The sequence below is a fragment of the Lampetra fluviatilis genome, chromosome 14 (genome assembly GCF_964198595.1).
Source record: "Lampetra fluviatilis chromosome 14, kcLamFluv1.1, whole genome shotgun sequence".
In the NCBI taxonomy this organism is placed as follows: domain Eukaryota; kingdom Metazoa; phylum Chordata; class Hyperoartia; order Petromyzontiformes; family Petromyzontidae; genus Lampetra; species Lampetra fluviatilis.
Window position 1 is genome coordinate 15,011,087 of NC_136288.1, and position 17,291 is coordinate 15,028,377.

Here is a 17,291-nt window from a genome sequence, read left to right on the forward strand (position 1 = left end):
GGGAGGCACTCGGGGTCAAGCCGAAAAGGTCGCCGACCTTGCCATCACTTTCTGCCTTTTGCCAGACTCCACAGTCACTTGTTGCACGGTCGAACCCTCGCAATATCAAATCTCTGCTCCCACTCGGGCAGTTTTACACAGAGGGTGCAAGGTGCCCCCCCCCACCCCCCCAAATTTTGTGGTGCCCCCCTCGATACGCTCGTATTTACTCAACCTCAGAATCAACGTCGACGGCAGCTCGTGGCGTTCACATCGCCAATCCGAGCCCCCCCTCCCGCCCCCGTGCCCACCCACTTCCCTCCCTTCCGTAGAGGTCTCACTGGGGCTGGGGGGACAAGGTGAGCGCCTCGAGGCGTCGGGGGCTGTAGAGCAGCACGTAGGCGATGTGCCAGTCCCCGCCGCCCGACAGCTTGAGGATCTCCTCCGAGTGCACCACGCTCACCCTGTCATCGTCACACTTCACCCACTCATCTGCCGGGCGGCACAGAGAGCACAGAACAAGTCAAAAGGTCAACATCTTTAATTTCAACCTCATTGTCACGTAATCTACACATCGTAAACTTTCAAATGACGTCTTATCCAGTGAAGTTGGTAGAGCGGCCGAGAAGTTCTGTGATCAAACTCTGCTCGTGCAGATTATCCGTTTATGATAATTAGGTAATGATTTCAGCCCCTCTGTCAAGTCACTGCTAGATGAAGGCTGCCCCTTGCTGCGTGAGGTGTAGTCAGCCCCCCATGACTGACACGGCACAGAGAGGCCCCAACCAACAGTGCATTGACAACGGGTTGCCAGATGTGGGTGTATACACCGTACGTGTGCATATGCAGTAGGGGGTGGTAGCTTGGTGGTTAGCGCATTGCACTACTAACCAGAAACAGAATATTTATCCTGGAGGAATCCAATTAGCTCCAAAGCTTTTTTTCACAGATGTCCAGTACCATGCATGCCCACACAATAGTGATGCATGTGCATGTGCATATGCGTGTGCATGTGCGTGTATCGAGTGGGGGAGCGGTGGTGCAGTCATTCGCGCACTGAGCTGCAAACTCGTCGAGCCGAATTCAATTCCCGCTTATGGCTAGCGCCAGTGCTATTATCTAAACTGGTCCAATGCCTCCCTAGGTCGATTCAGCCGTAAATGAGTACCCAGTGCAGTGTAAAAACATCAACAATGGGGAGATAAAGGCGGCCAGGCAGGGTGCTGGCCACACCACCCCCGGCGCATGCCACGTTGGCCTTCGTAGGTGCTCGGTAACAGCACTTGGCCCAACAGTGCGAGGGATCTTTGTCTTTGTGTGTATACATTGGTGCGTGTCTGCACACAGTTCATGTATGTATACATGCGTGTGCAAATGTGTACCCTCTTTCCGGCGGACCCAGGCCACGTAGTGCCCCGAGGAGCTCGAGCGACCCTGGTGGGTGAGCACGGCCGACAGCTCGTAGTACCCAGAGTTGTTGGAGCCCACGTCTGTTTGGGCAGGGAAAGGGTAAGGTGGCAGCGGGCGAGAGGGGTGGGGGTGAACATGAAAAGGTCATCAACTCCCAGTGGTACCGGGTGTCTGAACCAATTTTAATTACAACTTACCGACGAGACGGATCAGCGGTGAAAGTGAACTCATTAATGTCTGCGTGGGCCGGCAATTAGCTGGGTCAACAATCGCGATTCGAAGGTGCTTTCGCCCGGGCCGAGGGGAACATGTGACAGGGACAGCGATAGGATTGCTGCTGCTGCTGCCTTCACTGCGCTCAAAGGGTGGGCTACATCAGGCGTCAAGTCTATCAGCAGCCCGAGCGGGAAATGTCACCGGGCACCTGAGTAGACTCTCAATGATTGATCCTGCATCCCACGAATCAATGAGTCGGCACAATTCAGGGTCATGATTTGATTTCACATTCAAATCTTTTTTTATCCGTTGTGGCGCACAGACCCTTTCGTGGATGCGGGGTTTCCGTGAAGCTGCAGAGTTTCAATTGCAAAGCAATCAAACAATTTGTTGATTAAAATTGATTCATAAGCTCTATGATGCAAGTGTAAAAGCATACGTGGAGGTGAATTCATTACAGCGTATGCAACAAAACATTATACATTACATGCAAATGTTATCTTCCAGCTACTTGAGAAAACCGAGACGGATGAAACTGGGCCAAAGGAAGCACGCCAGGCATACCAGACAAAGGATATTCTCGTAGAGAATTGTGACCCCCAAATCACGATCACTCTCACAAATGTGTTGGGAGGATGAATAATTTGCAATCTCATTTACATACAACCCACACAAATTAATACGCAAAATACTGTTTAGCGCACAATTCAGAGCATGCCGTGTGAGCATAAACATCCACTGTAATTAATATAAACACGTTTATTTGTGGTAATGGTGAATAAGCACAAATAGCAATAACTCAACACATTCATCAATGACAGTGCCTTTACAGGAAATGGATGACAGGCGACATGTCGAGCAATGGCCCTTCTGCACGCTATGCCTCACTGTAATCAATGCAGCGTTACTCCCCTGGTGCTAAGCCTCCCTTGTGGCGTAACCAACCAATGGCATGAATGAAGAGCCGAGTGATCTCTCACCGTCAGGGAATGAGTAGGGCTCCAGTTTCACTTTGTTGTCCGTTTCCTTGGACACGGCGCCCTTGGCCTGCCCGGGAGAGGTCACACAAAAGGTCATTTGCCACCCATCGGTGGTTGGAGCATCCATCGGTGAGATATTGTTTTGAACCCCGGGGTCAGAAAACTTGATATTATTTGGACTCCAGGATATAAATACGAGGGTTATCTTTACGGTTAGGTCCAGGGGTTCAAATGTTGTTTGGGGAGTTCAAGTAAGATAGAGTACTCTGAATCCCAGTGCTCACCTGCTGCTGTTGCTGCTGCTCTACCTTGCGGTCCTCCATCTCCTTGAAGAGGACCCGCACAGGCATCATCTTCTCCTGCAGCGACGCCGTGCAGAGCTCAAATACGTCCAATATCAGCGGGAACTTCACGTCCTGCACATGCACGTATGCTCACACACGCACGCACGTACACTCGCACACACTTACGTATGCGCGCGCGCACACATATACGCGCAGGCAGACGCATGCACAACACAGGCAGACGTGCACACACCACAGACGTACACACTTGAGCGTGGACACAGATGCGCGAGATTTATTTCTGTTGTGATCAGGCATACCCAGGTATGATCAGGTGTGTTCAGGTGTGAACAAGACTTGCCTTCAGGATTTTGGCATTGACGGACTCCTTCTCCTTGTAGAAAAAGCGGACCATCTGCACGGTGAGGTAGGCTGGAAGGCGGTTGACTTTTGACTGCGACGTCGCACACACGCACACACACACGACACGTGGATGGTCTGACTGCCATGAGAAAGTGACAGAAACAGTTTTAATCCCAAGTCACGTGTGCGCCACTGCATTCAAGCGCCTTGTCGGCAAATTGTGCGATGGTACCCACAGATTTAATGTACAGTGCGTCTCTGTTCAGCGTGGCCGACCGCTTCGTAATTTCTTCTTGGAGACGCTAAAACAAAGACAAAAGCATAAGTCAAGCAGGCGGCTCTAAGCAGCGTGGGCAAGTGCTCCTGATGGAGGACTCTCCCCACACCACCTAACAGTGGCTGTCATATTCTTTGGTTCTTTCGGTAAAGAAAAACAATAATGAAAAATAAAGTTAATTAAAAGTTCTACAAATAAAATAAAAATAATAAAAACACTAATGTAGACTGTAGCTTGGTTCTTAATCGGAGTGAGTGTACTGGCAGTCTATAATGTAGACTGTAGCCTGGTTCTTAATCGGAGTGTACTGGCAGTCTATAATGTAGACTGTAGCCTGGTTCTTAAACGGAGTGTACTGGCAGTCTATAATGTAGACTGTAGCCTGGTTCTTAATCGGAGTGTACTGGCAGTCTATAATGTAGACTGTAGCCTGGTTATTAATCTGGGTGAGCGTACTGGCAGTCTATAATGTAGACTGTAGCCTGGTTATTAATCTGGGTGGCCGTACTGGCAGTCTATAATGTAGACTTATTGTTGGTTCTTTCATTTAAAAAAAACACGACTTTTCCATCGCAACACAAGCGGTCGTCATCAGGAAAACATTATAGACTATATAGACGACTAGTACACTCACCAAACTTAATAACCAGGCTACATTCTACATTATAGATTGCCAGTACACTCACTCCAATTAAGAACCAAGCTACAGTCCTACATTAGTGTATTTTTTAAAATATTTGTTTTATTTTTAATCACTTTCATATTATTCTATCTACATGACTTTACCGAAAGAACCAAAGAATATGACTTCGTTCAGTCAGGCAAGTTTAAAGTCAAAAGTGGCTGTCATGATGGCAGATATTGTTTGTTGTTTTTATTTGTTGACGCAGGCGAGAAACATTCAGGTGTGAGCTGTTCACAAGAACGACCCGCGGAGGAGCTTGGCGAGGGGAAAAAAGGAAATTTCAGAAAATGATGTCACGGAACTGCTCTCAAGTCACATGAATGGCTGTTATTCACATTTAGTGCTGACCTTGGGAAGAGCATTCATCGCATGGCAATAGAGCGGTGAAATCATGACGTGCACAGAGCTAGAATTTGATGTTGATTGGATGGTCATGTCTATGCGCCGCTTCTCGGTGGCAGCCCCAACAGTCTGGAACGATATCCCTCTGCACATTCGCAGCATCACCTCAATCGCCTCCTTCAAGAGAAACTTAAAAACTCACCTCTACAATCATGCTTTCGAGCGACTCTGAGCTTGGCTCCGCGCCTCTGAGTTGCGCCACTACGTCTGCAAATTTGCGCGCGTTACAAATTGAACTATTATTATTAGAACGATTGTGGCACCGTGACACCGCGAGAGATGCCGACCGATTGGGGAGTCCTTCATCCAGCAGTGGGTAGATCACTGCAACGATATCTGCACACTGTTGAGATCATAAACGCAATTTAAAGCTTTCGTGACTGCAGGGATTCATATTCTTGGTTCTTTCGGTAAAGTCACGTAGAAGGGAAATAATAAAATAATACAAATAAAACAATATTGCTTTTTTTTTACCCTTCTACGTGACTTTCCTGAAAGATTTCGATTTCAAGCTTTCGTGACTGCAGGGATTCATCTTCCCGAAAGAACCAAGAATATCATAAACTCACTTAACTTTAGAACGTGGTCTAATAATAGGCGGCTGGATCCCGGACTGGAACCTTGGATCTTAGCGGGTGCTGGCAAGGGTGTCTGACAGGGTATCAGTCCCCTCAGCAGTCTGTCTCGGCTCGTGTCTGCACGCTTACACGTGTGCGCCGGTGCGTGTGCAAGACGTACCCCCCGGAGCCCTGTGCTCAGGTATTTCACGTCCTGGTTGATGAAGCAGCTGAGCTGCATCTGCGTCTCCCGTCCCTTGGTGACCTCCTCCTCCTCCGACTCGGCGCACTTCATCCTGGTCGGCGCGGCGCGTGTTAAGGAGTACACCGCTGGTATCTGGCGTTTCCGCTCGTACACATCCACCCCCAAGAGCCTCCACCACCAGCATGCTAATCAGAAAGTACTGCACAGTCAACATGACCCAAACCAAAACCACACCTGGTTTTCCGACGGGCACGTTTTAAATAAGCACACAAGCCGATCTATTCAGAGAAGCTCCACTAAAAAGCCGTGCCCATGTAAACACGCTGGCGCACTAGTGCAGACAGACACGCGCATCAGCCATGCCTATGCACTTGCGAGTTCAAGCGTGAATCACGCTCTTACACAACGTTACGTTTCATGGTGTACAATCACGCTTTTTTCCCAATATTTGGTGCTGGTCCTACCTGAAAAAAAATGTACAAAGATCTGGGACACCGATATCGGTGAGTTCCAAAGCGATTGGTTGAGGAGATATGTAGTAACATGTGACCTACTCGCTACTCATTTATATGCCTGGGACATCCCAAACTTCCTGTCCTCTATTCCAAAGGGCCAAAGTCCCAAACATGCCCCCACTATGCATAGTGTTCATTGAAGGCTTAAGCACGGTATTGTTTTCACTTCGTGCTTGTGCGCCACTGCTAACGCAGGCTCCTTGTATTTGTCTCACGGGGTCCTGGGAACCCCCCGGCGAGGTGAAAGACGCTCACAGGGAGCCCCCCCTGTGAGCACGACGCCTCCGCTCGGTCAGGATACTCGGTCTCAAACTCGATTCCAAAGTACTCGTCGATGAAGTTCTTCCTGGAGGCCGCGCCCTCCGCTCCTTCCTCCTGCAACACAGAGCAGCATGCACGCAAGGTCTACGAGACGCCCACGCCACATGTGTCCACCGTAAACTCGCGCGTGAACACACAAGCGGGCACAGCCCCATCCTTCGGTCCGTCTATCAGTTGATACGTTCATCTGATAGTCGGACTGGAATCTGGTCCATCCCCATCCCGTCTGTCAAAAAGTCAGTCTGTCCATCAATCCACTGGAAAGTCCCATCCATCTGTCAGTCTGTCACTCCGTCCATCGTTCTGTCACTCCATCCGTCAGCACACGCGAGAGCGGTGGAGATGGAGGTGCTGCACTGCACGTACCTCAGCACTCGGCGAGTTCTGCAGCGGCGGTAGCTTTTGCTGCAGCATGCGCATGATCTGCACCCAGCACTCGTTGGCGTCCTGCCCAGGAACATGCGATGGGGCACGATGACGGGAGACGCGGGCGCACAAGCGCTACGTGAATTTATGGAACGACCCCACCTTCCTGCTAGTGATTCGATTGTCAGCACCGATTAAGATTCCGCACCTCCGATTAGTACAGCTGGCTATGTACTGTACCAAACAAGTTTAATATACATATAAGTCAGGTGGATGTGTTCACAGCGCAGTGTGTGAACCACTGCACCACCGCTCCCCTGTGACTCAACAAAAGAATAAGTTACTGCCTTCAACCATAAACATACGTAGTAGGCTAATATTTCAATATTTCATGCCATGGCCCTTGAAAATTGACACGTAGTGACACGTTGTTACGGCCCAAGTGCGTCGTGGCTGCCAGCCCGCACCTGCTGTAGGTACTGCCCGTGTTCTCCTTTCTCGGCGAACTGTGGGAAGGCCATGTGCAGCAGCTGCAGCAAGATGACAGGGGGGATGCTCGCGGAAGTGCGGTCCATCGCCACAAACAGGTCGCGGATTCCTGCAAGCCAGCAGCACTCCGTCAGGTCACAAGCAAGTGCCTCCTGAACAAGAGTCTTGAGACTGGGTGGGGCTTTGCCGGACTCACGAGTGACATCGCAGCAGCAGCAGCGCCGCACCGCTGTGTCTCGTCACAAACGATGCTGGAATTGATAATCGATTACAAAAGTCATGGAATTGATCAAACAAATCCGGTCTGATTTTAGTAACGAGTGGACCGATTGGTGCATCTGTCAAGTCATCTCAGGCAGTTAACCCATATAACACCTGAGTATGTCCTGTGACCTCTTGTCAGCGAGCCTGAGCCACTTCATGTGGCCTCGATGTGCAACTCGCCTGGCACATGTGTAGTGTCTTCAAAAATTACTCACACCGACACGTTGTAACAAGTCACCTGCTCACACTTTATTCAGCTATTCTTGCACCAGTTGTAGGTACTCCTATAACTATCTATACGGTCACTTGTGTTTAACTTCTCCCCACTCTTATCTACCTTCCACCTCACTTATCCTGCACTCCGCAGCTCTGCTCTCAGCGACTCCACACACAGCGTCTCCGCACACAGCGTCTCTACAACTCTACCGCTGCCCTCACCTACGCTCCCTCAGACCCGCTCAGCCGTCTGTCCCGGGCGGAGAGATCAGCCACCACCCACCTGGCGACGGCGGGAGGGTTGAGTTTGCGTTGACGGCTGGAGCGGCAGCGCCGAGATGTCTTCACACTCGGTCCCCGGCAACAACTCCCCCTCCGCTCCCGCACACGCCCTTATATCGCTCCGCTAATTATCCGAGACCTCTCGTGCGTCTCTAAGCTCTCGCCAGGCCGGGGCCTGTTGGCCCATCAATCAACCCTCATCTCCCGTCTCCCTGGCAACACCTCCGTTCTCAACGTGCACAACCGGTCGACCCCGTTTGCACCTGCTTCAAGCCCCTTAACAACTAGCGGTTTGTCCGTGCAACCCTCGTGTTGCACACGCGCACCTGTTTGTCCTCAGTTGCCCTCGATTAACTGTACGCACTGCGTATTTCACTCCTCTACACATGCGCTGTGATAACATCGCCGTCACTTAGTGGCAAATGGCGACTGCTGTTGCTGTTGTTGCATTGTGTGGGAGTATGTAAGAGCATGTGTGAGTGTGAGAACACTTTCCTACACACGCACAGGGCTGGACTATTCTTAGGCCTCTTGATAAGTGTGGTAAACCGACAACAGATTTCTTATAGATTGTTTTGCATATGATTATGCATGACACGCAATTATACACAACAATTAAAAACCGTAACGGCAGGTGACGCGGGTACATGATGTTGCGGGGGGCTGTGGCGGGTACCTGCTGTGATGGACTGAGCTAGCATGACAATGCCCCCTGAGTGCATGTTGTCCGAGTACCTGTGGGGCACACGACATCGTCAGTCAGCCCTCCACTCGCAAACCGGCAGCGACAAACCCCTACCATTCCACTCGTCTCATCGCTTGTCTCTATGCATCCTATTTATTAAGTCCATGGATCCTATCTAAGTCTACGAATGCTGTTTTGAATTGCAGACTTCAAACCAGACACACAAGCGCACGTCCAGACTTGTAATGGGAGATTAGACGTTGGAGCAAATTTGAGAAAAGCTCAGCGGTGTCCAACACTCTGACATCTCACGAGAGAATGAATGAATGCGTGCACACTCACACCTCATGCGTTAATGCAGCTACAGCCATCACTGTTTGGTTAGAGGGATAAGAATATAAGCCTTACATCATGCCACAGCAACTTTTACAGAATGTTCTGTTCATAAGGTATTTGAGCGCGTGTAGTGTTGGTGTTTGGATGTGTCATTATATTTATATGTGCATATATGTTGTGTGTCATATCTGCGTGCAAGGACAGAGTATTGGTTGTGTATATGGGTCATGTTTATGTGTAAAGTGTTCATGTCCGTACATGCATACAAATAATTTGTATGTGTGTGTATGCGGTTAATATCAGTGACGAATATCTGAACCAGTCTTTGACATTGACTAGGTTAACTCAGCATTAACTCGGGTACCTGGAGTGGTGTGTATACATCAATTCTGGGGAGATAGAAGCAGCCAGACTTGGGACTAGGCACCCCACCCACTCCAGTGCCATTCTGAACTTAATAGTCGCTTGCTAATAGCACTTGCCCCAAGGGTCCTGTGGAGGCTATATAGAGGATCTTGATCTGAGTGTATGATGTGCGTATGTGTGTATAATGGGATGTGGTGGTGTAGTGGTAAGCGTACTATGCTATGAACCCAGTGACCCGAGTTCAATTCTTGCTCAGCCAACATTGGTGACGAATATTTGAACCAGTCCTGGGCCTCCCCTAGGTCGTCTCAGCCTGAAATGAGTACTTGGGGTGATGTGTAAACATGGCCCAGGGAGAAAAAAGTGGCCGAGCGTGGTGCTGGCCACCCACCCCCTCGTGTGCCATGTTGGCGTTCACAGGTGCTCTCTAACAGCGCTTGTCCTCACAGTCTGTTAAAGCTATACAAGGGATCTTTCTCATTGTACGTGTGTATGTGTGTATCTGTATCTATGCATATGTGCAGGTATATTGTGACTGGTGGGCAGGTGGCATTTGTGTGTGGAGAATGAGTACATGTATAACTGTATTTATATGTGTGTGGGTGTGTGTGTGTATGTGTGTGTGTATGTGTGTGTATGTGTGTGTGTGTATGTGTGTGTATTGAGACAAGTTGGCCCAGCAAGAGCAGCTGGCGGTGGCGCTACCGTAGCAGGGCGTCACGCAGCTCTGGAACGCTGCGCAAGCACTGCACCGTGGCGTTCATGTAGCACGTGTTCCCCAGGTTCGTGAGGCCAGGTGGCAGCTCCAGCTGCAATCGCACACGCCGATGTGCACCACACGCACGCGTGACCACAACTGGGGTTGGTAATTGAATTTTATCAGAGCGTTGTCCATAATGGCGTTCAGAAAAAAAATATTACCAAAAAATACATTGACAATTTGTTTATCAACCTTCACCAACCTCCAACTTTCAATGTGGTGAAATATGGTACAACGAGCCAAGCTATAAGCCATCTGTGGTGAGGCCTTCATTCCAAATTTGACTGACAAAAGAGGACTGCATTTTTCAACACGTATTCCATATCTTCACTGGAACGCACCATGCGGTTTGAACGGCAACGTATGCCAATCGGTTCAAATAGCTACCAAACTTCAACCTGATTCCATCATTGTTTCCGTGACTTTCGGAGTCAATTATTAATTCCATAAACAATTATCCAAAACTCTATTATCATTTCACAACAATGCTCGGTGTACCGTGCAGTTTATATTGATACGGTGTTTAAACTGTGTTTAAACGCATTCGTTTATTGCAGCGCCTATTGGAAACCATGGGCGTGTGCATCACAGGGAGAAATAGGCATGTAGTGTACCATGAACACATGTACAGATGTATCTACTGTGGTTGGACGCGCTTGACATGTCTCTACGTGCTCTGCTGCATAACCATACAAACGGAAGCACCAAATACACGCCGTCTTACCCACCACAACCCCCACACAACCCAATGCAACGCTACCAATTTAGTGCAATTTTGAGAATAAAAAATAAACTTTATATCAACAAAAAGTACATTCATAGAGAAATCAACTGACACCACTTCTCTCGGTACAACAGATTACGCATTACATGAGTAACAAGCATGTTAGTGTTCATAAGTTAATGTTTCAAGAACTGTAAGACCTAAGGCACTCAGATTGTGTTTGTGTGTACTAAAATACCCAGCAAGATCTGCTATTTTATTTTCTACCAACACAATAAGAGGTTGGGTAAATGGCTGCGTAGATTCCATAAGCAATGACCCAAGTTGCACTGGTTTAAGGAAAATATATATTCTGCTCCATTATAAATTGATTGCGTGTGCGAAGAAATGACATGTTATACTACACTCTGACCTGGGTTCAAATCTTCCACGGAACACCCTGGTGCACAGAAAATAATCCCAGCAGCTACCTTCCCACCTGACTCAAGCCCAGGCTGCTATGGCCCAGCCACGTCTGGACACGACTACGATAAAACAGCCTGCCCCGACAAGGCGACCAAAATGTTTCAAATGTCACGCGCGCATATGTGTCAATGCATACGGCTCGGGAGTGTGGAATCCTGTGGAGTGTTCCGAGGGAACGGTGTCACGCGAGTGGACAAGGAAGAAGAACCACGCATATGCACAAAGTCTGCAGCGATTTCCAACATGCGTTTGTCCTCGGAAAAATAATTATCAATAATAACGATAGGATCCAAGCCACGTGATGAAATATGTCACATGTCATCGGGAGGGACGATGAAGGTATGATGTATGACATCATTACCTAGGTCAACAAGGCTTAACCTTGTAGCACTGGCTTTAATCATTAAAGTTTATGCAACGCTTTCATCAATCTGGCTGGTTTTATATGAGGTAAATCACTAATAGCAACAACACTTTACACTAAAAACGTGTAAAAAATTGGACCATATTTACCCTAACCACCCCCACCCCCCAATCCTGCATGTGCAATATAAACAGGGCCAAGTCGATGACACGTCTGTAGCCTGGGAGATCCACTCAAGGGATGCATCGTACAAAATTAGACCTTATACTCTGTGGACCAGAGTTAGTCTGAAATAAATTAAGTAGCTCTGTGATGTCCTCTTCTGGGGGTCATTCTCTAACACGGAGGGATGCATTGCTCTACGACATATCTGGATAATTATTTGTCCCATGACATTATACCAATCACACAATCGGGATACAATTGTTGGCATATATAAAAAAATATATATACATCTATAATTCCACACGTCAACATTTTTGCCAGCTCAAGGTAGGGGGAAGGGCAGCAGCGCCCTGGACACTCACAGCTGAGGCAAGCTGTTCCTCGGACATGTCCTCCATGAACACGGGCTTTTCAATCGGCTCCGTGGGCAGCGCCTCGGCTGTGCCCATCAGCAGCAGTGTGATGCCCTGCCAGGCGCGGCGCGTGCAATACACATGGCAAACACGGCACAGGCACAATTACACGTGCAAAAGAGCCCCCTTGTAGCCTTTAAAATACAGAACAAGAACATATTTAGACTGGCACGGGGATGGTGTGGCCAGAACCACACCCATCCTAGTGCTCATGTTTATGCACAGGCTGAGTTTACCTAGGGGTGGTCCAGAAATGGTTCAGATAATCGCTACTGATGTTGTCCACTGCCAGGAATCGAACTCAGATTACAGGGTTCTTAGCAGTGTACTAACCATTGTAACATAGCTCCACACGTACAACACACACACGAGACACATACGCGACCCTCTGTTGTATTCAACCCTGACATACGAAGAATTCCTGCAGGACAATGATGATCAGAGATGGAAATGTGCTATTGCACATCCTGTGAACAGCAAGAAAATATTTTGAGAGTGTCACAACGAGAGATTGATGAAATCATGGCTGGAACACAGAAGTCCGACCAGTGGAGGTGGGCTGCAGAGGTTTTGTGGCAACATCTACAACCAGACTGCTTAGAGACCTGGGAATTAAGGGCCAGAGCCAGCGTTCGGCAATCAAAGCTGTATCGGAGGCGGCAGAAGGCAGCAGTCAGTGGCTCTGGATGAAGAGGAAAGACCCCAGCTGGGCCCCAAAGTGAGAGGGCCAGGAGGTATGCAGTCAACAATGCTTGACTCAGGGAGGAGGACGCCCCTGCCATGCATAGTCCCATGGGATGTTGGCTACCAACAACAAGGCAACTCCTATGACTAATTGGGAATGGGACGCAAGCGTAGGATTGATCACCCTGTCGCTGGCCGCCTTTGGGGAGGGTGTATAGTATGAAAGGCCGAAACACCCTAGGAACCAAAGGGTCACTACTGACGATGCGCTCCCCAAATTTCACCAGGCTCACTGTTCATGAACTCTTGGAAGTGCTTGCACAAAGGATAGTAACATCTCATCCTGTGTTCTTTGGAATCACAATACATGGTAAAATTAAGATGGAAACTAGCATATTGGACACGTAGCTATCAGTGTGATATAAAACATTTGGAGAAACGTTTCTTGTTTTGTAAAGTGGAAGGAAAACGGAAGAGGTAGAGACTAAGATGGATGGAGGGTATCGTGATTGTAACCAAGAGGACAGCACAGCAGTGTTCTAGCAAAGTTCAAAATCACGCAGTGGAGTTTCTTTCGTCACTAGGGTTACGGAAACTGTAATGAGTAGAGCGACAAATAGTAATAAAAACCAACATACAACAAGGTGTGCATACTCACATCTTTTAATTTGAAGTTTCCCCAGTCGTCATCCTGCAATAGAGACCGTGCAGTGGAATTAGACCGTTAAAATTCACATGTGCTAACACAGATGTACCCAGTATGTGCGCCAGGTTGGTGTTATGTGAAAGCGCTGTACTGTGGAGAAACGTAGTTTTATTTTATCTGTTGACTTTTATGATTGTTTTTATGAACAGACCGAGATATTCTGCACCATGCTTTGTGTCCATTTCAGGTGTCTATTGCAATATACCGTCGTCATGGTCTCTTGCCTGTGCAGTGTTGGTTTTTTAAGCAGTAAGCCATTTGCTACTGCCCATGTAATGATTCAGTTTCATCGAGGTGCTTAAATAAAATGTAAAAAATAAGGGACATGATTCTATTCAACTCCATTTTATTTGTTTCTACAGTCTCAAACACGTTATTATTTTTGTGTCAATTGTACAGTTGTATCCAATCCATCAGCATATTATTTACATGGAATTGCAGAAATCCTAAGGACTTGATTCTCACACGGATCATCCAATACATGCATCATGACCAACATAATCGATTTTAATGGATGAATTAACAGATCATTACATCCACTGGCAGAGCCAGTGGGGGGGGGATTGGCACGTGCCCCCCCAATGATCCGATCGAAATCCCTAATTTCGATCGGATCGTCAGGGTTTATTAGTAATAAATCGTCATTTTGCGACCCCCACTGCCACTGTGTAGCATATTATTATGTGCCTGGGACTCTATGAGATTATAGGACAATAGTCTGAGTACATGATTGGCAATAAGTAATGGCAAAGCAGTTATAAGTGACTCAGAATTGTGCATAGTTGCGTATACAGTACACGACTTCCCTGAAGGCATACCTTCAGCGAGCGCGATGCCGATCACACAACGCGGTTCGAATTCGATCCTCGATTGATGGCTGCGCCATCGCCGCACACGCGTCAAATAAAAAGCAAGGGACAAGTCCTTAATTATTAACAACTCCTATCATTTTTCATTTCTGGAGGGGTTATCCCCCCGACCTGAAAATCTTGGCTCCACCATTGATTCCATCTTTCTTTTACACACATCCAGTGCTTTCTCTTCCCAGTGCCACCGAGCTACCACCCCAAGCTGCTCCTGGCTACCCTCTCACCTTCAGTGTGGCGCCCTTGAGCATCACCTTCTGGCGATCTGGGTGCACACCCGTTAGCGCAAAGAGCTGCGCCTTAAAGACGATGGGAACCTCGTCCGTGTTCAACTCCACATCGTCGTACTTCTCCTTGCCCCACTTCACCTTCACTACTCGTGTCGCAACCAAACAACCAAACAACCACACAACCACACATCACATCACATCCCGCGCACCACGCACCACACGTACGAGCACGTTACGTCGCCGCACGTCATGAACCGCAAATCATGAAGCACACAGTCGCACAACACTTCACACGTAGAAATCTCGAAAACTCTGAGCCAGATTCTCTTCATAGGAAACCTCTGACTCTCGCAAATTATCGCTTTGTTCGTGACAGAGACAATGGCTTATTGGCCAAAAAAAGCTTTTAAAACTTGCTAACAGCATGTGAACCAAGTTCTCTCCAGTCTGATGTTATCACGAAAGTGGCGACGACTGTCGCCGCAAATTTGTTTAAATCCAAACTCAGACCAATTTAGTTACACAGGCCATCCTTGGGAGCCAGCTGATGGAACATTAAGGCATGGCGCTCTCCAAGTTACAGGTTATGGTTTGGAGTTTGAGTTTAGGTTAATACCTAAACTCAGGGATTAAGGGTTCAGGGTTGGGGTTTAGGGTTATGGATTAGACAGGGATCATGGTTTAAGATTAGGTGCCTCAGGTGGCTCAGCGGTGGAGAGTGATTCACAATCGGAAGACGAAGACTGCGAGATCATATCCAAGTTGTGGATAACTCAGCTCATCATCCCCCAGGGCTCAATACAACGAGTACCACTTGTTTGTCCTATAGCTGTACTCGCTCCCGTCACAGCAATGCATGGTTTCCACCACTGGCTCAGCGGTGTAAACAGAAGAGGAGCACCTCCTCAATGACCATTTGCGCAGGGAATCACACTGACGATGATGGCCTGCGGTGTGGGACAGCAGCACATGGCACTGCTTTCACCACGGATCTGCGGGTGCAGTTCTCTGGGCCTCTCTCCACAGCCGCAGCGCGACCCCTCCCGGCCTGTGACTCAGCAAACGGCGCCGCGAGGCCGCGCGCCCACCGCTTACGGCGATAGAGAACTTCTCTCACTTGGACATCTCCCCCTGAATTATCACATCTTCCGCAACAACTATATCCCACTTTAGCAACCACCTCATGCGTATCTCTCTCCCGGAACATTTACAATTTCAAGCTCTCTTGCTTTGAACTTGTTCGCATCTCCCACCTAACTATTTCTCATCCCCAATATCTCACGCATCAACATCTCCCCGTCTGCAAAGATCTCCCAAAACTCGTACCTCCCGTGTAACTCCCACATCAACCATCTCCCATCTCTAACATCTCCAACGTCCCATGTTTAACCATTCATACGGTGAACCTGTCGCGTGAACATGTCCCACATCAAATATCTCCCCCATGGAACGTCCCTCGTCCACAACGTCCTCGCACAAACCTCCCCACATCGAGATTCTCATAAAACGTCTCGAAATGACCCCCCTGTCCTCTGACTCAAGAGCCCAATGGCTCACAGCGCTTCACCAAATACATGAAACGGAAACTTGTTCGGAGGCAACCGCCACGAATCCAAACGTGGAGCCATTACAATTTTTACTCAGTCATTCGTAAACAGAGTGCAATTATAACTTTAATAATGCTGCTGCAAATGTAATTACAATCGACCACTGGTTTAGCCAAATATACAACTTGTTCATATGAGCACATTTAATAAAATTGCAGACAATTCACAGCAATAATTTTAATGTTAAAAGCCCAACGGCCTAGTGCCGCCGACCCCGGCCTTGCCTAAAACGGTTGCCTGTAACCCAGCCCAGATCCCGGCGGGGCTTCTAGTCAAGACCGGACACCCTCTAAGATCCCACTGCTCCGAGGCTCTGGAACCACGGGCCACCCCGGATCGTCTCTATGAATATCGTATCGCCACGTGGGACCCTAGAGGGGTCTCGGAGACCCCGCAAACGCCCCGGGGACCCCGTCTGAGAGCCCCGCGGGGCGCGCACCTGAATAAGACGGCATCGCCACGCGAGACGGAGATCGACACTCGCCGCGAATCGGCGCTCGGCAGCGAGGGCTGATTGGCAGATCCGTGTCGATGCCTCGGAGATCGACTACTCAGCCTGGGCTAACGGGCTCAGAGGAGGCGTGGCCGGAGAATGGCTCAGAGGAGACGTGGGCAGAGAATGGCTCACAGAGGAGACGTGGGCAGAGAATGGCTCACAGGGGAGACGTGGGGCAGAGAATGGCTCACAGGGGAGACGTGGGCAGAGAATGGCTCACAGGGGAGACGTGGGGCAGAGAATGGCTGAGGCGTCGGACCTAGGAGCCAGGCGTTCGACTGCCACGATTGCTGTGTAATCCCAATTGTGTACTTTGTGGTGTTTTTTTATTCTTACCAAATTTGGAACATGACGCCGGCACTCAATGGCCTACTCGTTTAGAATATCAGAGGATCATTAGCATTCACTGTGAAGCACACGGCGTGTATTTCCACGATTAATTAAAACACACTCGAGTAATCAGCACAGCCTGCCAGATTCGAACCACAAACTTCTGCAACAAGTGGAGAACACCATACCGCCTGCACTGTGCCTCAGACAACACAAGGCAGCTCATGATCCATGGAGAAACCACAAGGGGAATAACACTCCGAGGCACCACAGGGCAATAAAC

The 17,291-nt window shown here is 48.7% G+C and overlaps 1 protein-coding gene across 1 annotated transcript; it reads right to left on the bottom strand.

Moving 5' to 3' along the window:
* Nucleotides 1–279: 279 nt before the first annotated feature.
* Nucleotides 280–16,725, bottom strand: USP14 (ubiquitin specific peptidase 14). Its single transcript, XM_078862807.1, has 16 exons — nucleotides 16,622–16,725; nucleotides 14,573–14,718; nucleotides 13,432–13,464; nucleotides 12,039–12,143; nucleotides 9,904–10,007; nucleotides 8,488–8,546; nucleotides 7,028–7,158; nucleotides 6,561–6,641; nucleotides 6,175–6,248; nucleotides 5,335–5,449; nucleotides 3,469–3,534; nucleotides 3,231–3,323; nucleotides 2,870–3,001; nucleotides 2,586–2,652; nucleotides 1,362–1,469; nucleotides 280–471 (listed from the first exon to the last, which is right to left on the bottom strand). Exons 1-16 carry the CDS (start codon nucleotides 16,635–16,637, stop codon nucleotides 317–319), a joined length of 1,485 nt encoding a protein of 494 aa, XP_078718933.1. The 5' UTR covers nucleotides 16,638–16,725; the 3' UTR covers nucleotides 280–316.
* Between the last annotated feature and the right edge of the window lie 566 nt (nucleotides 16,726–17,291).